We start from the raw sequence: 26,443 nt of genomic DNA on the forward strand, positions 1-26,443 counted from the left end.
CATACAAGCTATTTTTCACCTAGTAAATTCAGGTATGTTATTAAAATATACCTGCATGTGCTACTTTTAGAGATAAATGATGTCGAACTTTTTACATTTATCTAAATATCCGTTGAACAGTCACATCTAACTCATCTAAAACTTTGGAATATCGTCTTTACAAAGACAGTCAAACTCTAAGTTTGTGTGACCATTCCTCGGATTCCTTTTTCAACAATGATTAAACTTTTACAAAAAGACGAGCATCTGACATATTAATCTTAACTCGATCTCTAATGAATCATTATTATTATATAATTTCACCAGCCACATTCTTTATGTGTCTGACCTTTATTAGGAGCCTGTAATTCAGAAGCTTTTGTTAATTCATGTCTGTCATTTGTAATTTGTAATAAATTAGGCCGTAAAGTTTGAATTATTTAGTTTTTCCATGTCAGTGTCTTTTATTGATAGCTGACTTTGCATATTGTTTTTTTTTCTCATTGTAGAAGGCCGTGCATGACTTGTAATTTCTTATGTCATGTAGTATCATCTGTCTCCTTATGTTTTAAATAAAGTCAACAGCAGTCTGGAATTTGAAATATTACAAAACGGCAGACTACGGATTAACTCATGCAAGTGATTGAAGCATAAAAATATTTATATTTTTACGGTGCACATGCGTAACCAGAGAAGAAATGATTTTGGGTGTATACTGCTAAAACACAAAACAACAAAAACTCCAAACCCCGAAGAAAACCCAAAATGGAAAGTCCCTAATCACATGGCAAACTCAAAAGCTCAACCACATCAAACGAATGGACAACAACTGTCATATTCCTGACTTGATGCAGGCATTTGCTTATGTAGAAAATGTTGAATCAAACCCGGTTCCATAGCTAGCTTAACCTCTTATCCGTACGACAGTCGCATAAAAATCTACACACCGACAACGATGTGCGAACAAAACAAACTCACAACAGGCAAACATGTCAAAGTAAGCGGTACATCACTCAACATTAACTACATTCTCAATCACTATAAAAGCAAACAAAAATGTCAACAATAAAAAACAAAAAAGCACACAGACAAAGGACACCAGGGAAAACGAAAGACAAGAATATAAAAATTTGCCACAGCACAACCCCACAACGACTTTACGGACGCACAAGTACCGAGCTACGTCAAATGAATATTACCAAAAATATACTAAACAGTACTGTAAAAGATAAATTTACAAAGACAAATTAAAGAATTCTATAAACTCGTTTGTAAGATGTAAGTCAGTACCTAGAATCTATACTTCAAGACAGTCGTGTATTATTTGTAAAATTTTGTTTCTATTGTTAGGCTTTAAATTATAAATGCTGAAATAAAAATAAAAATCAACGATTTCTTGCATAATATAGCATAAAAAAATTATTAAAAAAACCCTACTGAAACTAAGAAATAATGTATGTTTTTTATATTTCCATTCCATACATCAATATATCAAGATTGCTAAACTGTGACATATAAACCTACCTTTTGCTTGTTCCTCCATTCTTTAAATGTATACTTTGTCCTACAAAGAGAAAATTTCTAATGTATCATAATACTTTTACATTTTAATTTGATACCCTAGACAAATGCACACTTGATTAAAATTGGGTATTAATAAAGATGTCACAATATCTAGTATGATTTTCATACCAGCAAAAATGACTCACAAATGGTTATACAAACTAACAATATATATACCTTATTCAATTTGGTGCATCATATGCGCATATCAAGAGGTTGGTTTTTCTTTTTTTTCGAAAACAAAAATAAAAAATCAGAAAAGCTGAAATTAGGGATGACGAGGAAACAACGAAAATAAGGAAATGGCGTCTTAAAATTGTTCATGTAATTATGCTAAGAAAAATTAATTGAATATGACAAATTGGTTAGCAATTACACATGTAAATCCCGTCATTATGTTATTGCGCCTATTTTCAAGTTCAAGATTCAATACAAGAACTGTAAAGGCTTAATTGTAATTGTAAAGTTTAAGGAAATTTTGTACTATAGTCCATAGTATGGTCAATGTATATTTTCTACATAAAGTTATAAATAGAATGTTGTATAAAAAATTATGTAAAATATATTGTTTAATAAATATGAACTGTGTTTTATGTTTGTTTGAACATATTATTGGCAAATTTATTATAAAATAATATAACCGTTCAAACCTTGATGATTTTTGAAATTATCAGCCGTATTAATAATATTACCGCACAAAGCTTTATGTATAATAAACAATTAGCTAGTTTATAAAAATTGTAACCGCACAATATTTAGTATAACATAAAAAACACATAAACATTACTATAGCCGTACAAAGGTTGTATGATAAATATTTAGCTGTGCAAATAATATAACCGTTCAAACATTGGTATATAATAAAGAAATAGAAGTGCTGACTACTGGGCTGTTGATACGCACAGGAAAATAAATCTCCGCCGGTAGTAGCATCGACCCAGTGATTGAAAATAAACCATAGATACCAGGACTAACATTTTACACTTACGCCAGACGCGCTTTCTGGCTAGAAAAGACTCATCAGTGACACTCAAATGACAAAATGTAATAGCCATATAAAGTACGAAGTTGAAGAAATGTTGATAAAGTTTTTTTACAAGTACACATCAATGTTTGATATACTATTATTGATTGCTATCTTGATAATACGTTTACATCACATTGAAAAAAACGTTTATCTACACCCTTGTATTCGGCATGCTTAAACAGCCTCGTTTTTAATAAATTGTAACAGATTACTTTCATTCAAATCTTAGTAATAGTAGAATCCCCATTGTTGAAAGCTGCACAAATTTACAAACTTTTCACCTTGTATTCTTTTTATCAATGCAAGTCTAACCCTTTTGATAAATAGTATAAAAGCATTATTAAACTGTCTGTTTTTCATACATTAATGCCAAACAATACAGAAATTGCATTTGGTATTAAAATAGAGTAATCTGGATTAATAACAAACTAAATTATATATTTAATATAAAGAATTAGGAAAAGTGAAAAATACAAGACGATTAATTGTGATTTTGAAAATCTGTATAACCAATGTATTGATTCACTTCATCATACAACACATTTGTCTTTGTTTTCTTGGAAAGGCAACGAAATATGTCAAGAGCGTTTGTATGTATATATTATCTTTTATCATGTGCTTTTGAAACCGATTGTTGGGGAAGACAAATACATAAAACAACGTCGTGTTGTTAACCTATTTACACATTTGGTAAATTTTCTAGATCACATTCGTGCAATAGGAAATAGATAATTATTGTAGTTACGACAGAAGGTACATATCCGATATCATCTGTGAAACGGATATTTTACAACGGTTCACCAACTCGTGTTGACGTCCGTTAAATTTGTGAAGGGATAATTTCAACTTCACCATTTTGAAAATAGCTTCCTTGTGAACAGCAACACTCTATAAGGGAAATCATGATAGAAAATGCAAGCCCGGCAATATCGTTTCAATCGTAAGATATATACTCCGTATGGATGCCGCTGGAATGTGACTTCGTAGACATGGAAAGTTCACAATTGGGAAGCTGAAATAGTCGCTTTTGTCGTAAGTGTTGTTTTCAACCGACCCTAATTGTCAATTTCCAGATGTAAGTCAAGATACGAGAAAGACTCTGTTGTATCTGATATATCCTTTATCTCTAGTTCGATTGGATAGATGCGTTAAACATTTTCACCAAATTTTGATTATAATTATTTAGTGCGTGAACATCATCTATATTGCGAAAAGTAAAATTAAAGAAAATTGCTTACTTCTTCTCTTTCTTCCTAAAAGGTTTCTGTATGAAGTCAGTCTCAAAAGGATATATGAAACAAATTGGCAAGAATAATAAAAAAAAAGGTAGGGTGCAGGCATATCAACACGTCAACATAATTTAACTCAGTTAAAAACCATCTGCTTTATCAACTCTGTGTGCAAATTTCTTTTTGCTTAAAGTGAAAGTGAATGAACAAGCAATGAAAACTTTATCATTTTCTATTATTTAGAAGCCGGAATTTTATGCACGGTCCTCACAAATGTGTTTTCTTTTTTTGTTATTGTAAATGAAAGTTTTAATTCTTACCTTCCGTGATATATTACACTCAATACAACTTCATATACTATATTAGAATATCAGTGAACATGATGTGGGCTTAGAATTTGATTGGATAAAATGTATCTTTGAATATTTGTTTAAACACATACACATGTACTGAATCTGTTTGAACATATCATAAAAATTGCGGTAATCTGTTTAATATCATGTTTACTCTTACACTGTTTTCATTTCACGTCGTCAAGGAAATTATGTAGATGCAATAAAAAATGTACCTTTAAACTTTTGTTGAAGGCAGTTAAAACTAATTAAGGGAAGAATATAGTATTCTTAGGTCGAAAATATACTCGACTAAAAATAGACCTTGGGAAAAGGGAATACATTGTATGTGTGATTTTAATTGCAAGAACTGTCAACTGTTTGGATAATCCGCCTTTAGTTATTACAGGTTTTAAACTGCATTTGGAATACAATTTATAACCAAAGGCAATATAATGTATTAAATCTCTCACTTAATTCGACATAACTAAAAATCAAAACAAAGTTGAATCTCATTTATTAGATGTATATGATCATTTGATAACAAACATGTAGTAAAACAAGAAGGTTGTTGAGAAGTATTTGTTCTCTATTCAAAATCACAAAAAAAAACATTTTAGTGTCAAAATGGGATACATATATCTATTATCGAACAAACATGTAAAATGCATTGGTTTGTTGGTCCGAGACCACCATTAAAGATTTGGGTAATGATTTTTAAAGTAAAGTAGTGATTTGGTGCAGTTGAAAAAGGTTAAAAATTAGCACTTCGGAAGCTGTCAAAATATTTCAAGACCCCCTTAACATAAAATTGTCTATATTTTGAGTTAGAGCCGATGAAGTTTTCTATAATTTAGATATAATTTGTCCAAAACATAGTACAACACAATGTAAAAATGTTATTGATAAAGCGCAGGTGGGATTTTTTTAATTTGCATTTATTGTCTAAAAGAAATGCACTACGAAATAATTGTGGTCTCGGACATAAGGGGTGAAATCAGAATTTGTACTTTGGCAACTTCCTTGAATGATTTGATGGTGTCAATTTGTTGAATAGCATGAAACGTAAGGATTTAAACCTTTACTTGATAGAATTTTTGCAAAAATGACCATTGTTGGTATTATCCCAGTCATCAGACTAACAATGGGCCAACGTTGGCAAATTGTCGGCCCGTTGGTCGACCGTTGGTGTTGGCGGCACAACGTTGGCCCATCGTTGGCAAATTTTCGGTCCGTTGGTCGCAAGTTGATGTTGGCTGCACAACATAGGCCCAACGTTGGCAAATTGTCGGTACGTTAGTCGCACGTTGATGTTGGCTGAACAACATTGGCCCAACGTTGGTCTGTTGTTGTAAATTCATATTATTATCTCATGTTGGTTATGGATAATCGGGCAAATGTTGGCATTATGTTAGAAGCAACAAAGGGCCGATATGAAATTTCGTTAATAAAAATTGATTATGAAATATTTTACGCTTTATTTCTCTTGGGAGGCGGATAATTTCGATTGCTGTAGGCTTTATAAAAAGTTAATGTTATACCGAAAGTGTTTATCAACTGAAATTACATTTACAACTCTATGTTGGGCCAATGCTGGGCAAACGTTGGTCATATATTATATTCTATATATAAGCCAGGTAAAATTTATACTGGAATATCCTTACTGTAATAAAAAAAAATGTATATCGTAAACATAGATTGCCTGGTTAAAAATTTTAATTTATTGCAATCATTATTTATAATAACTTTATTCATTAAACTTTGTGAAACATAATAATTAAGCAATCAATTATATGCAGAGTGATATTTGATACAGCCAGTCTGTTAATCAATCACATTCTGATAAGGTTGACCATATGTTCGACAAATTTTAAAGATAGTTGCTATGATAATTAAGTTTATAAGAAATCTGAATGTAATGGGATGGTCATTTTTGTGATTATTTCCTGATATGTATTGGGAAGAAAGCAGAAAACGTGTAAAACGAAGAAAACAAAAAGAGAAAATCATGTCATCTGAGATTAAAAGAGAAAGAAAGTCACATGTAAGTTGTAAAAATCTGATATATATACGATTAAGAATGACAAATACAATATGATTTTTTAATCTGAGGGATGTTGTTAAAAATTAAAACATATATTAATTTCTATTATTTATAATGTTGATCTTGAAGTTTATACGTTTCGGGCGAAATATTTTCTAGATTTTAAATCATTTCAATCCTATTAGTAGTCATCCCTATGAGACTAGACCACTTTTTCCCCATAGACCCAATGTTAAAGCCGCCATTTTGTTTGGTGGAGGGAATTTTCGACAAGAGTCAAGTGGTCATTTTGTTCTAATTAGTAATATAATTAAGGAAATGTTGTGTTTCCTTAATTAATAATTAGTTATGACAAGTGATAATATTACTAAGTCTATTAATTAAATTGCTAATTACTATGTAGCGTCGACATTGGTCAAATGTTCATATTGATTGATTATAGTTTTAGACCATGGTTGTTTGGTCAGTTAATTGGCGTATCAGAATTTTAATTGATGGTTTAATCGACCAAACATACAAATATATGACATTGTCATTACAATTAAACAAAATAATTTAATTAAGTTATTTGATCATCAAATTAATTAAATAGATAGATATCCATTCGTTTGTGTGTTTGTTTTTCTTTATTTTCTCAATTGATTAGAGACTTTTCTTTTTGAATTTCTTGAAGTTTAATATTTTTGTGATTTTATTTTTTGGTGGTCAGTTATAGATGATTAAAGATGATTGCATCTGTTAATTAAGTCGAATCTAAATAGTAAAAATGAGATCCTCGCTTCTTGTATGTATAATCTTAAAGATTTGAAGATAAATGTGTTTCATTTTGTGCTTTCATTGTTGTTTGAATATTTTTTCGGTATATGTTATATATACGCAGTAAATAAATAAACAAAATAGCAAACAGTTTGTTTAAATCATATTTTAATTGAAAAGCAATTACATTCATCTATAAAAGATTAAGAAGCTACACATTCTAGTATCCATAAGGTTTTGTAATGAACTTTTCAGTGATAACTCTTTTGTCAAATACAATTTTATAATCTTTACTCTCTCTACTTATTATGATTCTAGTGTTCTGTTTGTCTCTTGTAATCTTGTTCTCGTCCCAAACAGTTATTTTGTCATCTAGGCTGCCATTAGTAACCATTTCACGCACTGTTTCAAAGTTGATACTTAAAGCATTTTTATAGTTTAGCGTTACACCCCGAACTTTACAAATTGTTTGATTTCCTCTATCATCAGGTTTATGCAATTTGTATGCGTAGTTTTTTGGACCACCTGTTACAAAATGTGTAATCTTGTTCTCGGGAACCTCATCCGTAAGATCTCCGAGGTAGTCCCCTAAAGACGGCTCCCATTCCCCTTCCTTTACAGTGAAAACAATAGAATCAGTATCAGCGTAAAGCACCCGCTGTCCTAATTGTTCCAAATAACTGTATAATTTGAGTCTAGCTTGAGAAGTTGTATAAGCCGCTAACACGACGTTAGTTCTTCCTGATGACTCAACAAATTCTGCTTTATTCCTCCAACGCATTTCCACCATTTCATCCGTTACAAAGTTCACACCTGTAACTTCTTGTTGATCACTGGTCAGCATATCGAAAAATATAGAAGGATCCGATACATAATCGACCTGTGGTAAATTTGTCCGCTGTCCAAACTTACCCCAAAAACTATTTAGCATTAGTTTTGCCAGTGCGCGTAACCCAGGATTTTTTTCTATCTTATTGTAATCGAGTAGAATGCCTTCTTTCTCATAGTAATCCTGAATGTAATGTTGCCTATGTTCCTTGGTTATACACCAACTAGGCCAGCCACTTGCCTCTTGCTTCATCTTCAGAAAAGTGTTTATGTACTCTGTGAAAATGCCTCCTGTTTTTGAAACGGGGTCATATTGCGCAACTTCATCGAAATGCCAGACTTCATATATTGTACTTAGTATGTATCCCTTATTTACTGCCATCTTTAGCTCATCTGTCACCCATGTTCCGGTAAAAGACCTTTCTTCATTGCCATGACGGCACGTTGTTTGCTGTTTTATCTCAGTACATGTTCTGCACAAGGAGAACATCAGTTTGTTGTTAATTTTAGCGGATAACACTGGGATATGTAGGCCTCTAGGTGGATAAACTTTACATTTGATTAGTCCTTCATACATCGTTAGATCATCAAAGTTTTCTGTTACTATTCTAGGATGCCCTATTACAGCTTTGCCCGTTTTGTTTATGTACGGGTAAAGCGAGGTTACATCGTAGTATTTGATAGACTCATCAAAGGACGATTCGTGATATAAATTAAAGGCTTCTGTCCTCCCTCCTGCAAAGGCATCTCTTGGCTCTAATGGAGTAACAATATCCAAGGAGTCGATGAACTTTTTAATGTTTTCGTCTTCCCTGATATGTTTGTCAAACTCGCATTCCCAAATGCATGTATATATGTAACCCTGTTTTTCAATGTAGGTTTTCTTTTCCATAGTTTGATGATACAAATCCTCCATTGATAACTTATTGACAGTGTTGATGGTATGCTGTGTGTAACAGGTTGGACATCCATGCCAAAAACACCCATGATATTCCAATACTATCTTTTCACCCTCGCTGTTCTCATAAAACCCATCTACTCTGTATTGGTCAATTATCTTCTCTCTACCGTTTCGAGCGTGTTGAATATCCACCCCCTTTGTTTGTGATATATATTTAATCCATTGTATGGCTTTTACAGAGTGTTTCTCTTCAGGACGATATCCTTGGGCTGGTATGATGCCGATAGTATCAGCACGTAAGAATTTAGTGCGAAACACCAAATTACATGCAGAAGCTATAGTAATACAAGTTTCAAACGGATCAATACCTCCATCTCCAGTAGCTGATTTAGTCATAGACATAAACAATTCTCGAAACCTTAAACAACATCGTCTTAATATATCTACATCAGATCGGCAGTATTTCAAAAGTTCCTTTTGGAAATCAAACATGACTTTCACGTTAGTTTGATACCATTCAAGAAAGTTTTCTCTGTCCTCTGATTTCATTGCGTCTGGGTTATATAACTTGACATCTGGCAGCTGATTAAGAACGCTTGTCCGGTTTTCTTTTCTGTTATACAGATGTGGAAAGTATCCTTTCTGTAGTTCTTTGATACCAAACATTTTAGGCAGTTTTGAAAGCGCCATGGGTAGAAAATTAAGTGAGTCAATCATACGTATGTTGCATGACGGGACTTCGATAGACATGTTTTTTGCCCCACTCGGAACAATCTTTGGGAGAACACCGTTTTGGTACAGGTATTGTAGAATGGGAAACGAATCATATCCTTTGAAATTGTGACAGATCACTGTGGGTCCATTATTTTCTCCAGAAAAAAGCCATTGACAAAAATCATATGTCGTATTCATTCCGCTGAAAATAAGTTCATTCTTTCCACAATTTTCACATACACTAAGTGGTGTCAGATCCTCTTTTAAACACTCTAAGCATACTTGTTGTACAACGCATAAGTTTGGTTTGTGTTCATAAGTTCCACATTTAGATTTTTTACAATTCTTCCATTTCGAGGTGCCTCGTTCTGGCTTAAACCCGTCTTCACATTTAACTAAATCGTCTTGAGTGCATTCGAAATCAAAGAAAATATAAACTTGGTTTTTGGTTTCATCCTCATCTACAGTGTCCATATCGTCATTTAGAGTGTATTCTGTAAATTTGTCACCTTCCACCGGCAACATGAAACAGAGATGTCCAACTTCGTAGAAATCATTACAAGTCTTACAATATATCTCACCACATATATGTTCTTTTTTGTGCATTTTCTTATTAATAGTTTGACTGCAAATCTTGCATCTAATGTATGATTTGCATGTTAAGTTTCCTTTCCTTGTAGTCTGTGCATGTAGTCTATAGCATTCTTCACCATAAAAATGACGATTACAGTCGTTACAGTATATCCAGTCGTCATCTTTTTTTCTCATGGATTTTATGGCATGATGTGCAAATGTTATTGCAACGGTGTTCCTCTTTATGCTGGTATCCCTTTTTGCATGTGTGGCAATAATAATTACGGGATAAAAAAGCAGGCATACTAGTAATCACATCAAAGTGTTCGTCGTGAAAATACAAATAAATCTTTTTTTCTGCCTCTGGACCTTGGAATATGATTCCATTGAAGTGTTCCTTTAAAACAACATGTATTTGATATTCTGACATCACTGCTTGAAACTTTTTGATTTCTTCAATTCCACATGTATGCAGAGGAACATGTGCACGAGTATGTAAATCAGTTGCTAGATGTTCTTGAATTTTTCTACCTTGACGAATACTGTTCCATTTCTCATGTTTGTCCAGATTTGCTTTTGCGGTAACTAATGCCCTGGCACAACATAGATCATCTTTATTTCTTATGGTAAGAATACATTGCTTAGTTTTCATAAATCGCTCAAGATCAACGTATTTTCCTTGATTTCTTGTTCCACCAACAGGGAGTTCAACGTGTGTCATCTCTATTTCAAGTGAATCATCCAAAACAAATTGTTCATACGACTGCAATACCCTCTCTATTTCACGTAGTAATGTTTCAACGGACAATTGAGATACTTTCATAAACGGTATTGTTATAGGAAAGTCCAGCTCAGGACATTGAACTGACAGTCGTATAAGATCTGTTGATTGCATAAACTCTGTTATGTTATTGATAATGGATCCAAACAAAAGTCGTAAAGTTTTCAAAATCTGTGGTAAATCCTGCACTTCTAATTCTTTGAATGATACTTTGTAACGAGTCGTTGTGGTGTTGAATTTAGGTATAGGCTGAGTTGACAATACACGTAGGTCATAAAACTGTTCCGGGTTGTCTTTCCTTGTAATATGTCGCTTTAAGACTGGGTTTTCATCATTCATGGCTTTTCTTTTTGATCCTCCTCCAGTCTGGGTGTGTTTTTCTTCTGTGTGACGCTGTAGACTATCAACTCTTGAACACAATAGACCGCATGTGTTACATTGGAATAAAGACCCATCCCGATGTCTCAGCATGTGACGATCCAGATTATCCCTTCGGCCGAACGTTTTCTGACAAATTGTACATGGAAAAGTATCCTTATGTCCAAATTGTCGACGATGATTGATTAACATCCCAACTTTGGAAAATGATGCACCACATTGTTGACACTGAAATCTATTAGGCATCATTCTTTCCTTGTTGTTTAAATGTAAATGAATGGATTCTGAAAAAAAAATTATCTTAAATAGTAGTATGTTTACCCATAATGCCGTATTATCAAATATAAATATATAAATTGAAACACTGGATAGATATATCAGTATACAGCTGCCTTCGTGAGAGAACAGATGGACGATAAAACGTGTCCCGTATGTAAACTTCAATTTTTTAGAAAAGACGTTATGATTCGACATCATAGAAACAAACATGGAATCACTGAACCATATCCGCAGAGCAGTCATGAAGACCCGCCGCCGCCGCCGCCGCAGAGGGAAGGAACATCACTTCCATCGCCGCCGCCGCCGCCGCAAAGGGGGATCAGCAGCTACCGCGTAATGAGGATATGCCTCCGCCGCCGCGTGATGAAGATACACCGCCGCCTCGGAAGGAGGAAACAGAACACTTTGTTTTTAAACATCCATTCACGATGACGGTGAGAGGACCAACATCATGTGGCAAAACATTTTTGTGAAACAACTTCTTCAAAATTTAAGATTGATTCAGCCCACTATTCACAGAATACTATGGCTATACAGACGTTGGCAACCACTCTACGACGAAATACAAAAGACGGTTAGACCATATGTTGAATTTATACAAGGAATACCAGTTGATTTAGAGAAGGATAGTTATATAGACCCAAGTGTAAGAAATATGATAATTTTGGACGATTTAATGTCAACATCAGCAAAAGATCCTAGAATCACAGACTTGTTTACGGAAGGTAGCCATCATAGAAATCTATCAGTTGTAGTATTAAATCAAAATCTTTACTTCAGTAAAGATCCTACACAGAGAAGAAATTGTCACTACTTGGTATTATTTAACAACCCTGTCGATAAACAACAGATAATGACTTTAGGCAGACAAATGTATCCTGGAAAAGGACCATACTTTTTAGAAAAATTTGAAGAATCAACTAGTCAACCATTTGGCTATCTTCTTCTGGATTTAAAACCAACGACACCCGAAACGAACCGACTGCTTGGAAACGTTTTACAGCAACAATCAGCAAAGACCAAAAAAGTCATTCCTACTTCAAATGATATAAGAACAGTCCAACATTCACCCGTTCCTTATTCTTACGAAGACGGTCCTGGTGAACAGACGTATGAAAAAATGCCCTCCTGTGACGATTGTGGAGTAGTGCTTGACAGCATGCACGATTTACAAAGACATATCAAACATTGGTGTCCAGAAAACGAATATTTGAAAAGGAAAAGAGACAACGAAGACCTAGGAAATGAAAGTCCTTCAAAAAAATCAACCTCAGAATGGATTAAATATGATAGTGTTTCAGACGATGGTAGTGAAGATGTTAATATGGACGATAATGAAGGATATAAAAGCCTATTACATGAAGCCATTGATACAGCGAAAGATACTTGGGATACAAAATATGACAAGTACGTGAAAGAAGGTATGAATGAGGAAGATGCAATTCAACGAAGCAATGAAAAAATAAGCCATATTGTTCAACGTCAATTTTTTAAACGCTATACTAAATTGTTGAAACTGATAGTTCCCCTGGATGAAAGCAAAGTGCACTCTGACATTGTACAACAAATTCAGGATATTGCTGAAAACGATACAGATTACGAAACTCAAATTCGGCGTATTCTCATGAAAAAGCGACATCAATTTGATGAATTATTTGATGATGATTACTTTGAAATAAATACTGACACTGAGGATAATGACGATGAGAATGATGAAGAGGACACTGACGAAGATATACAAGAGGAAGACTAGTCCTTTATAACGTACTGTATAACACGCGTTTCATTATATCCATTTTGATATTTGTGTTGACAACATGTCTGCATGGAAGAAATATCTAAAGGAAATTTACTTCATTCCGTCAAATCCTGCCAGTTTTTCTGGACCAGACAAACTTTATAATTATGTACAAGAAGAAGGGAAGTACAAAATTAGTAAATATAAGATACGAAAATGGTTACAAAGCCAAGAACCATACAGTTTACAACGACCATTAAGGAGACCACAGAATAGAACGGAAATTGTTGTTGCTGGCATAGATGACCAATGGTCTGCTGACCTTATGGATATGGTGAAGTTTTCAAAACACAACAAAGAATATAAATACGTATTGGTAGTCATCGATGTGTTTTCAAAGTATTTATGGTTACGAAAACTTAAAGATAAAAAAGGCGAGTCCGTGGCAACTGCATTTCAAGACATATTTAAAACAGGAAGAGTTCCAAATAGAATAAGAACGGATATGGGACAGGAGTTCAAGGCAAAGAGAGTTCAGACAGTTTTTAAAAAGGAAGAGATTAATCATTTGTATGCGTTGAATGAGGTCAAAGCATCAGTGTCCGAGCGTGTTATAAAAACAATAAAAGCGAAAATATATCGCTACTTTTCGTACAATCAGTCTTACAGATACATAGACAAGCTTCAAAGCTTTGCAGATGGATACAACCACACTATTCATAGCACTATCGACATGGCACCCATAGAAGTAAAAAAAGAAAATGCTGAAACGGTCCGCTTATCGAAATATTTTTCAAGACCACATTCTGGAAAGTTAAAGAAAATTTACCACTTCAGGTTTAAACTTGGCGATCGGGTTAGACTTACATATTTGAGAAATATTTTTTCTCGGGAATATGACAAAAAATGGACGGGTGAGGTATTCACGATATCCGGACGATTCTGGAGAAGCATGACACCGTTATATCGCATCAAAGATTACCATGGAGATGAAATTTCTGGATCCTACTACCAATCTGAACTCCAACAAATAAACGTCAAAAACAATTCCTTGTGGAAAATTGAGAAAGTGTTAAAAACAAAAGGAAGAGGACCCTATAAACAATATTATATCAAATGGTTAAATTGGCCAACCAAGTTTAATTCATGGGTGAAAGCCAGTGATGTTAAAGACTTTTAATCTAATTGTTTTCTTTTATAATTGTATTACAAATAAAAAATATCAAATTCACAGTGTATATTATTTTTTTTTTGTACCAAACTTTTTTGTTTATTGATAGTATATGTATTTTCTCGAAAATATTAACTAATAATCATAAAAAAGATAAATATACATGAAAATCTAAACATTTCTGATGACCTTTACGAGAAACGTTCAGAAGATTTCACGCTGACTCCTAAAAGGGCGGAGTCTCCCCTCGATAAACGAGACCATGCATGTGTAGGATCGGATGAATAGTCAGACTCATAACAGTGGACAGGTCATGTCAAGCACCAAACATCCGCTATTGGCTAAATGACCTCAACTAGAGCCTCATTCACATACATGAACGTGGAAATCTACTCTAGATGTTCATGTATATTAACCTTGAAATATAATTATTACTTATTAAAATACGTATGTTCATTAATTAAGTTAAGAATTTAATAACCTTTAAGAAGCACCCTTATATCAACAGAGGTGGCGTGTTGATATCTATTCCAAGGCAATTGCGAGCATAAAGGACCACACTCTCTGCCATTGGAACGGAGTTACTCTTTCTAGTTAAAGAAAATTAGTTTATCTCCATATATCAGAATATTTTACGGTGTTTAAATACTTACAACAATTTTCAGTTCGAAATGACGTGGTGGTTCCTTGGAACTTTAACTCAAGAGACATGAACTCACCTGAGTTTTGTCGTATTTATAGTGGTTCGTGGACCGGTTCACCAATAGGGAAAACAACTCTGATGTTCACAAATTAAATATCCATTTAAATACGGAATTACATAACAAACAATATAAATTATGACATTTTATTACACTTATATAGAAAACAATCACGAAAAAATCGTTTTAACACAGATCTTAATAAGAAATCAACATTCATATCCTCCTTAATCCCCCTTAAATTGGACTGATCCATTTTCCCCTAAATTTTACCTGTTCAGTTAAATATGTCCGCCATGTTGATAAGTCGTGTTTTTATTGCTGCTATTAGAAAATCACATTTTAACATGATTAAAATTGATGGATGTGCCCAAATTATCGGATAACGTTAAATATTTATTCATGGAATTGATTAGCGTTAATAATTATCATTTATTTCACATGGATTAATTTTAGTGACCAGTTATTATCGTAACGGGGGATCTCTCTGTAAAAACAACAACAAATCGTGTCGGTTTTGGTCAGGTCTACCGATTTCTTTTATACTTCTTTATAAATTACATTATACGGTGTTTTGTGTGTGTTTGTGTGTGTGTGTGTGTGTGTGTGTGTGTGTGCGTATGTCAGTCGTGTCAACTGGGGACACACACGTGTAGGAAACCCTTCAATTGGGGACACATATCAAACGGGGACGTCCCCAATTGTCAAAGTGCTGTAAATCGATTTTTTTTGCGTCCTTTTCTATCAGAAACAAATTTTCTTACAAAAACAATTTTATAAACATTTGTCCTCAATTCAACTATTTCAACCGGACATAGTTTGTGTGACGGCTTACATGTTGGAAACTCGCAAAGCGCGGACGTGATACACTCGGTCCCCGTTTGCACCATCTTATTCATATCATGTGACCAAGCACAAAATGGCGACCGATTAACTAGCAGCGAGGTAAAGTTTATTTGTGTTGCACTATTTCATGTATTATGATGGGCGGATCAAGGATTTTAGATTAGGGGAGGGGGGACGCAAAGTAATTTTTTTAGGTACAATTATCGAAACATTGGAATATTCTTTTAGAGAGGGTGCTATGTAGATATCTTGCCTGCCAAGCGTGGCGAGAAATATTTTGTGGTATAAAATTAACACAGGCATAATGTCTCAGAAAAAAATCCTATATTAAGGTATATATAGGGGGGGGGGGGAATTTTGAGACAAGTGCCTTTGTAAATTAACGAGAAATAAAAGTTTCAAGCTAAAACCGCATAGATCCACCACTGTCAATCTACAATCACCATAATTTATAACAAGAAAATTATCTGTGAGCTTCTATTCAATGACTCACAGGAGTGGCTCACCTGACCAATATTAGATTTTGAAAACAAATATTTCTTCTTTTGCAAGCGATTTTTAATTGTCTTTTCATAAGAAAAATAATATTATTGTTTTTTGTTGTTTTCTGAGGTCGTGCCAAACTTTTTATATACATTTTTTACTGCAAACCTAACCACTTAAATCAGAATGAGATGCTTACAAAGATATTTTTATTTTAATGGGATCCTTTGTAATATGGAAATACGGGTTGGGGCCTTGACCTGTCAACGTATAGTTGTATATATATTATGATACAAACTAATAAACTAACCTTTTGTTTGAACCAGTATTTCTATCTTTCATTAACATGATTAAGAAAGAATCTTACCTGAACTGTTTTCTTGGCCGTACAATGATGAAATAACCAACCCAACTGCGGGTAGGGCCTTTCGCCTAATTCATTTTACTTTGTGGGAAAGTGAGGTACATATGTTGGGATGTTTTGGAACTTCAATTATCAAAGAAAGTGTTTATAAAATCAGCAACTACACCATGTACACTGTCACAATTGTTTTACTTTAACTGACAAAAGCCTATGATTGTCAAACTCAGTACCGCGTTCGACACCTTTCTTTGAAGTATAATATATTTATAGAACTTATAAATAAATCATAGGTCAGTTTGTTAGTAATCATGTTGATTCTGTTAAACTTACTGTTTTATATAATTCTTTGAATGTTAACAGATGTAATGCGACGACATTAATTTTTCGTCATCTGTTCAGATACTTTATTGAGCTGAGGACAACCAATGCTTTGCAAATTTTATAGGGGGCGCACGCAAAGCCCTCGCCTTAATCTGCCCCTGATTATCCATCTATGATGTCTTTTCTTTTCGACGATTTACACTTTACGTAAAATGCCTCATATGGAGAACAGGTCCAGGAACAGATTCATACCGTCAGTTTCCATTTAACGTAATAATTCTAATCTTTAATACTTTTATATAACATGGTAAATCAGAACTATCAGTAGATTTATCTACAGTGATTTATATAGTGTGAAGGGGAAGGGACCAAGGACCTTGACAATTAGGAACAAAAGATCGTAAATGTTGGCTTTGCGGAAAATATATTATGTATACAAGTTGATGCCGGGGTAAAAATTTGCGTTGCAGCTCATTAGCCATTTGCAAATAATTTCTAAGCCCTTATGTTAAAATCATGTTTTCGGGACAAATACGTGTCCTTGGGATATTATTCAATTTTAAAATACTCTGGGAAATTATGGTACCCTTTGCTTTTCAAAGTGCTGTACGGTTAATAGATTTTTGTTGGGGGTCCTCTTCTATCAGAGACATATTTCTTATAAAAACAATAATTTAAATAATTGTCCTCAGTTTAACTATTTCAACCGGACATAGTTTGTGTAACGGCTTCCATGTTTGAAACAAGCAAACCGTAGACAAGTCACACTCAGTCCGCATTTGCACCATCTTATACATATCACTTGACTGAACCATACATGTAATGGCGACCTGTCTGCATGAAAATAGTGGTGAGGAAAACTTAGTTTATCAGTAGTCCTTTTGGGTCTCATTGGGGGGTTCTGATCCTGGATCCCGCTTACTGTTTTGACAGATTCCTGTATCCTGCTTACACTATGTACGTAAGCAATTCTCATTTTTGTCGAGCCTGCAACTTTTGTTGCAGAAAGCTCGACATAGGGATAGTGATCCGACGGCGGAGGCGGTGTTAGCTAACTTCTTAAAAGCTTTATATTTTAGAAGGTGGAAGACCTGGATGCTTCATACTTTGTATATAAATGCCTTATGTTACGAAATTTCCGTCAGTCACATGTCCAATGTCATTGACCTCATTTTCATGGTTCAGTGACCACTTGAAAAAAAAGTTCAAATTTAATGTAAAGTTGAATTCTCTCTTATTATAATTATATATAAGTAATAGGATATATATAACTATATTTTATATGTGCGTACCTTGCAAGGTCCTCATGTCTGTCAGACAGTTTTCACTTGACCTCGACCTCATTTCATGGATCAGTGAACAAGGTTAAGTTTTGGTGGTCAAGTCCATATCTCAGATACTATAAGCAATAGGGCTAGTATATTCGGTGTATGGAAGGACTGTAAGGTGTACATGTCCAACTGGCAGGTGTCATCTGACCTTGACCTCATTTTCATGGTTCAGTGGTTATAGTTAAATTTTTGTGTTTTGGTCTGTTTTTCTCATACTATATGCAATAGGTCTACTATATTTGTTTTATGGAATGATTGTAAGGTGTACATGTCTAGCAGGCAGATGTCATGTGACCTTGACCTCATTTTCATGGTTCAGTGGTCAATGTTAAGTTTTTGAGTTTTGGTCTTTTTATCTAATACTATATGCTATAGGTCAACTATATTTGGTGTATGGAAATATTTTATGATCTTTATGTCAGTTGTGCAGGTTTTATTTGACCGTGACCTCATTTTCACAGTTCATTGCACTGTGTTAAGTTTTTGTGTTTTGGTCTATTTTTCTTAAACTATAAGTAACAGGTCAACTATATATGTTGTATAGAAGCATTGCGAGCTGTACATGTCTGTCTGGCATGGTTCATCTGACCTTGACCTTATTTTCAAGGTTCATTGGTCTTTGTTTAGTTATCTTGGTTAATGTTAAGTTTATGTGACAGTTGTTATAAAGCTTAACTTTATACTTAGGACTATCAACATAATATCAATGATTAGTATAGAAGGCGAGACATTTCAGCGTGTGCACTCTTGTTTGTCATTTCCCCGGGTCCCGCTAGACTCCATTTCCCATATAAACGGCACAATAATTCGACTTTCACGTGTCACGCTTACAAAAAATCAGCAATCCCGTGTCACGCTTCGACCCCAATGAGACCCACGTTGAAGACTTTGACCTACCATGGTTTTTCTTTAACAAATTGTGACTTGGAGAGTTGTCTCATTGGCACTCAAACCACATCTTATATCTGTATAAATATAGGGGATCTCCATGACCTGTTTTAAGATGGGACACCACCATTGTTAAATTATCATCTGCCACCGTCCAAAGATCACCGCCATCATTAAATGATCTTCCGCCATCCTTAAAACAATGTAAAAAAAACTGCCGTTGTACATTTATCATGTTTATAGAAAAAATGTTTTTGTTTCTCTAGCGACCCCCATTTTCTTGGTTTGCAACCTATAATCAATTAACCCTTAAGCTTTTTGTATTACAATCCAAAGGGTTTTCCTGATTACAAATTTAAAGCCCTAAGGGATATATCCGGCTAAAAATTACTAATCACTTTAACAATTGATTGCATTATCATGATTATTAGGTAATGTCTGCAAATGCTAACGAAAATTTAAATAAAAAAGATAAAGGTTAAATCCAGTATTTTAACAGAATGACAGAGAAAAAAGTGTTACAAGTGGAACATATGATTGACTTGCGCAATCAGCATCTCCCTTTTTTAAAAGAGTACAAAATAAGACGTTAAACTGAACATAATTTTTTATATATACCAAAAAGCATATTAGTACAGCAATTATTGATACATGTAATATTTGAACACTCTTCAAGTTTTAAAATAAATACATCATCACTCACAAAACATGAATATTAACTGCAACTTGATAAATTGATAAAATGACAATTAAGGAAACTAGTTGTTATTCTATAATGAAATATAACATGTATAATAAGCAATGTGTATCAGCCTGTTCAGCATTCCTTACATGGAAATGAGGGAATGAAATATTTTCGATCATGCAACAGCGTAAATACAAGTTTTTTCATGGTGAATGTTGCTCCAACATTAAATTTTCATCTAAAAATGTATAGGAGTCCCTGGATATAAATTTTTAAAAAATATTAAAAGTACTCAGAATATTGGCTTGTTGGCCCACTAACATGACTAAGCAGTAAGCACCCTGTAGTTCCCTTTATAAAATCAAAGGCAATGCACTGGGTGTGGTGGTCTATATGATGTAGATGATATTTACCGGTACTTACAATCTCCGTACAGAATAAAATTTACTTATAACGATGATAATTAAATTAAATTGACCGACCCATCTGCGGAGGAACTGATAATCTTGTAAGCATGCTAAGAAATATGGTTTCTGTTGACATGTTTGATAAAAATCGACAAAAAAATGAAAAAAGTTAAGTTGGTACATGTAACTGCTTAAAGGGAAATGATGTTAAACTGGCTTGACAGGCACATTGTATGTCATGTAAAATTGCTTTTTTTTATGGTTATCAGTTTTTCAAAAGTCAATTAAACCACATATTTACCGACACAAAAAACAGTAATTGTTTTATTTCATTTTCTGGGAGAAATGTATACATGTATTGGCAAGTATTTACCAAAACCAATTGTACATAGAATGTTTTTTTAACAAAACTATGCACGTAAAAGCACCGGACGTTTTGCAAGGTGAATATGCTTATTTATTCAAAATCCCATTCATATAGAAAAACTTACTAAAATTTTATCAATATGGAATAAGAGTTTATATTTAGGATAGTAGGTATCCATTAGCATGATTAGCATGATTAGGGATTAATGAGAATTAGTTGGTAACCATTATCATGATTATGGATTAACATGATTAATGAGAACTAACTATATATAGTACGTATCCATTTAATGATTAGGGTTTAATGAGAACTAGTAAGTACCCATTAGAGATTAATGAGAATTAGTAGCTATACCCATTAAATATTTATGATCATGAGTATTTAAGTGAATATTGTGAATGAGAATTGAATTGTCAAAAGATTTAAATGTGAATGGTAGAAATATAGATTCTACAACTACAACAGGTGTTATGATATTTCTCCACTCGAGACAGTTAAATTTTAATATTTAAAGCACGAGGCTTGCCAAGCTTTTTAAATAATTCAAGTTTAACAGTTGAGCATTTGAGAGTGGAGAAGTATCGTAATACACTAGTTATAGTGGTGGAATCTGTTTCTCTAATGATTTTTATCCTTTCTTTTCAAAGATTTGAAGAAAGTTGTGTACTTTTTATTTGATGTCATCATGCACGGTCGCCTTTTTAGCTTTTCCCATCACTTGGCGTCCGGCGTCGTCCGGTGTCGTCATCGTTAACTTTTACAAAAATCTTCTCCTCTGAAACTACTGGGCCAAATATAACCAAACTTGGCCACAATCATCATTGGAGTATCTAGTTTAAAAATTGTGTCCGGTCACCTGTCAAAATAATCAAGATGGCCGGCATGGCTAAAAATAGAACATAGGGGTAAAATGTATATTTTGGCTTATAACTCTGAAACCAAAGCATTTAAAGCAAATTTGACGGGGTTAAATTGTTTATTAGGTCAAGATCTATCTGCCCGGAAAATTTCAGATGAATCAGACAATGGGTTGTTGGGTTGCTGCCCCTAAATTGGTAATTTTAAGGAAATTTATCCGTTTTCGGTTATTATCTTGAAAATTATTATAGATAGAGATAAACTGTAAACAGCAATTATGTTCAGCAAAGTATAACGTAAGATCTACAAATAAGTCAACATGATCAAAATGGTCAGTTGACCCCTTAAGGAGTTATTGCCCTTAATAGTCATTTTGTACCAATTTTTCATAAATTTTTGTTATCTATTACAAAAATCTTCTCCTCTGAAACTGCTGGACCACATTTAACGAAACTTAGCCAAAATCATTATTAGGGTATCTAGTTTAAAAATTGTGTGCGGTGACCCGGCCAACCAACCAAGATAGCCGCCATGGCTAAAAATAGAACATAGGGGTAAAATGTAGATTTTGGCTTATAACTCTGAAACCAAAGCATTTAAAGCAAATCTTACAAGGGGTTTTAAACTTGTTTATCTAGTAAATATCTATCTGCCCTGAAATTTTCGGATGAATTGGACAACTGGTTGTTGGGTTGCTGCCCCCCAATTTGTAATTTTTAAAGAAATTAAGCCGTTTTTATACGACCGCAAAAATTTTAATTTTTTGGTCGTATATTGCTATCACGTTGGCGTCGTCGTCGTCGTCGTCCGAATACTTTTAGTTTTCGCACTCTAACTTTAGTAAAAGTGAATAGAAATCAATGAAATTTTAACACAAGGTTTATGACCACAAAAGGAAGGTTGGGATTGATTTTGGGAGTTTTGGTCCCAACATTTTAGGAATTACATGTAGGGGCCAAAAAGGGCCCAAATAAGCATTTTCTTGGTTTTCGCACTATAACTTTAGTTTAAGTGAATAGAAATCTATGAAATTTTGACACAAGGTTTATGACCACGAAAGGAAGGTTGGGATTGATTTTGGGAGTTTTGGTTCCAACAGTTCAGGAATTAAGGGCCAAAAAAGGGCCCAAATAAGCATTATTCTTGGTTTTTGCACAATAACTTTAGTATAAGTAAATAGAAATCAATGAAATTTTAACACAAGGTTTATGACCATAAAAGGAAGGTTGGGTTTGATTTTGTTAGTTTTGGTCCTAATAGTTTAGGAATAAGGGGCCCAAAGGGTCCCAAAATTGAACTTTGTGTGATTTCATCAAAAATTGAATAATTGGGGTTCTTTGATATGCCGAATCTAACTATGTATGTAGATTCTTAATTTTTGGTCCCGTTTTCAAATTGGTCTACATTAAGGTCCAAAGGGTCCAAAATTAAACTTAGTTTGATTTTAACAAAAATTGAATCCTTGGGGGTTCTTTGATATGCTGAATTTAAAAATGTACTTAGATTTTTAATTATTGGCCTAGTTTTCAAGTTGGTCCAAATGGGGGTCCAAAATTAAACTTTGTTTGATTTCATCAAAAATTGAATAAATGGGTTCTTTGATATGCCAAATCTAACTGTGTATGTAGATTCTTAATTTTTGGTCCAGTTTTCAAATTGGTCTACATTAAGGTCAAAAGGGTCCAAAATTAAACTAAGTTTGATTTTAACAAAAATTAAATTCTTGGGCTTATTTGATATGCTTTATCTAAATATGTACTTTGATTTTTGATTATGGGCCCAGTTTTCAAGTTGGTCCAAATTCCATATCAAGTATTGTGCAATAGCAAGAAATTTTCAATTGCACAGTATTGCACAATAGCAAGAAATATCTAATTGCACAGTATTGCACAATAGCAAGAAATATCTAATTGCACAATATTGTGCAATAGCAATTCATTTTCAATTGGAGTTATCTTTCTTTGTATAGAATAGTAGTTGATAATATATGTTGGAAATTTGCCAGACATGACTATGATGTCATTTTCTATTTTTATTTGCCAATAACTTTATGTAAATAACTTCATTGGAAATTTGCCAATATAAAATGTTGCTGATGAAGCTTTTTTTCCTTATCTTATCTTAAATGTTTTTAGATAATGTATGTTGGACATTTGCCAGACATGAATGACTATGATGTCATTTTATATTTTTATTTGCCAATAACTTTATGTAAATAACTTCATTGGAAATTTGCCAATATAAAATGTTGCTGATGAAGTTTTTTTTATTGTTTTATACAATAAACAATGTATATTCACTTTTACTACCAACCAATCTTTACCATTCAATGATAACAAGCACTTTATTTTACATTTTAATATTTTATGATGTATTTAAAAGAGTAGTTATTGTCATGATTGTTGCAAACTCCATTAGAAATTTGAATTGATATCAGTTTTGGAAAAAGGGAAACGGAGATGTGAAAAAAAAGGGGGGGGGGGGGTTTAAATTTTTCTCATTTCAGATTTCATAAATAAAAAGAAAATTTCTTCAAACATTTTTTGAGAGGATTAATATTCAACAGCATAGTGAATTGCTCAAAGGCAAAAAAAAACTTTTAAGTTCATTAGACCACGTTCATTCTGTGTCAGAAACCTATGCTGTGTCAACTATTTAATTTTAGATTTAAAAAGTTTGAAGAAGAAATCTTTAATTGATTTGTAAAATCTTGACATTTGTTTTGTGTAAAAAAAAACCATGTAATGTCAAAAATTTGATCACAATCCAAATTCAGAGCTGTATCACGCTTGAATGTTTTGTCCATACTTGCCCCAACTGTTCAGGGTTTGACCTCTGCGGTCGTATAAAGCTGCGCCCTGCGGAGCACCTGGTTGGTTATTATCTTGAATACTATTATAGATAGAGACAAATTGTAAACAGCAATAATGTTCAGCTAATTCAGATCTACAAATAAGTCACCATTACCAAAATGGTCAGTTGACCCCTTAAGGAGTTATTGCCCTTTATAGTCATTTTTTAACAATTTTCATTAATTTGGTAAATTTTGGTAAGTTTTTACGAAGTGTTTTCCTCTGTAACTAAAGGGCCAAGTTCATTACAGATAAAGAAAATTGTAAGTAACAAGAATGATCAGTAAAGTTTGATCTTCAAACACATCACCATCACCAAAACACAATTTTTTGATGAATCCATCTGTTTCCTTTGTTTAATATGCACATAAACCAAGGTGAGCGACACGGGCTCTTGAGAGCCTCTAGTTTCATGAAGTCACAATAAGAAAATTCAGAACAAACCAAGAAAAGTTAACGTCACAATTAAATTTCGACCAATGATTTGCCGCGAACAGATTTTTCACTAGTAAGGAGAAACATTTTTCTCACAACGATCAAGAAATGTGAAAATACAATGAACATGATGAAGCATGTGTTCAAAATTAAACTTAGACATTTGAAGCCAAATTTATAAAACTGTTCAACTGTAATTTTCTGAAATTGATTTAATAGATATAGGAAGATGTGGTATGAGTGCCAATGAGACAACTCTCCTTCCACATAACAATTTAAAAAAGTAAACCATTATAGGTCAAGGTACGGCCTTCAACACGGAGCCTTGGTTCACACCGAACAACAAGCTTAATAATCATGATAATACATTTTGTAGTTACTCAGCCTTCATCCTTAACATTTGAGTTCACAAGCCAGAAGATAATTTTTTGTTATAATCCTATGCCGAAGGACTTGTGGTTACGCATGAAGACTGGTTACTAGAACATTATAGATCCTTGACCTACATAATTACGCCTTATCTCAATAAAATTGCGAATGGAAATGGGGAATAGATCAAAGAGACAACAACGCGACCAAAGAGTGCTCCCTCAACAGCCGAAGGCCACCAAAGGGTCTTTAACGCAGGGAGAAAATCTGGCACCCGGAGGTGGTCCTCAGCTGGCCCCTAAATAAAAGTGTGTACTAGTTCAGTGAAAATTGACATCATTAGGTTAGGGGGAGGGTTGGGATCCCACTAACATGTTTAAACCTGCCACATTATTTATGTATGTGCCTGTCCCAAGTCAGGAGCCAGCTGTAATTCAGTGGTTGTCGTTTGTTTATGTGTTACATATTTGTTTTTCATTCATTTTTTTAACATACATGTAGATAAGGCCGTTAGTTTTCTTGTTTGAATTGTTTTACATTGTCTTATCGGGGCCTTTTATAACTGACTATGCGGTATGGACTTTGCTCATTGTTGAAGGCCGTATGGTGACCTACATGTATACTAGTTGTTAATGTCTGTGTCATTTTGGTCTTTTGTGGATAGTTGTTTCATTGGTAATCATACCACATCTTCTTTTTTATATATTTTTAGACATCCTCAAAGGACAGACAATTAAAAAAGTCTATAAAGGCACAAAAAAGTCCTCAGAGTTCAAGAAAAGATAGGATGACATTTTTACTTGTATACATTTGTAAGTTTAAAAACATTAAAATCTAAGGAACATAACTAAGCCTATTTTTGTTTACCTATACAAGTCAATAGAATACACTTGTTTATGTAACTTATATAAGTATATAATATTTACATCTTCAAGTAAATAAAAAATACTTGTACAAGAAGGTACCCTGACTGATATACATGCCATTAAGCTTAAAACATAAATTTTATGTTTTAAAAAAAATATTTGTTGGTTTATTGTTTTGCTCTTGAAGCCATTTTGTGGTCATGTAAATGTATAGGACAACAGAGTTGGTGTACGTGGGTTCGATTCCCACCCTAGGCATTCATTTATATTGGCTGGTGCAAAGTGGGCAGTTGAGCTTAGTGGCCCTGCGCTGACTCTGTTGTTCCTATATCAAAATGTCAACTTGCCATGGGGAGGGCTTGCTTGCTTTCTTTATC

At 33.7% G+C, this 26,443-nt stretch overlaps 2 protein-coding genes across 6 annotated transcripts in view; both read right to left on the reverse strand.

Moving 5' to 3' along the window:
* Positions 1-26,443, reverse strand: part of LOC143085371 (deoxycytidylate deaminase-like) — a 250,128-nt gene that overhangs the window by 111,002 nt on the left and 112,683 nt on the right. For 2 of the 5 annotated variants that reach the window (XM_076261653.1, XM_076261654.1), the window contains exon 2: positions 1,504-1,543. The exons of 2 other annotated variants lie outside the window; for them this stretch is intronic. In XM_076261653.1, coding sequence (XP_076117768.1) covers positions 1,504-1,522 — 19 coding nt within the window. In that variant the 5' untranslated portion in view covers positions 1,523-1,543. Of the gene's footprint in view, positions 1-1,503; positions 1,544-4,118; positions 4,147-26,443 lie in introns of those variants that run through there. One more of the 5 variants, XM_076261655.1, reaches the window with a different exon arrangement.
* On the reverse strand, positions 7,079-11,383 carry LOC143085368 (uncharacterized). The gene has a single exon (XM_076261649.1). It carries the CDS (start codon positions 11,352-11,354, stop codon positions 10,125-10,127), a length of 1,230 nt encoding a protein of 409 aa, XP_076117764.1. The 5' UTR covers positions 11,355-11,383; the 3' UTR covers positions 7,079-10,124.

The sequence above is a fragment of the Mytilus galloprovincialis genome, chromosome 8, assembly GCF_965363235.1.
Source record: "Mytilus galloprovincialis chromosome 8, xbMytGall1.hap1.1, whole genome shotgun sequence".
NCBI lineage: Eukaryota > Metazoa > Mollusca > Bivalvia > Mytilida > Mytilidae > Mytilus > Mytilus galloprovincialis.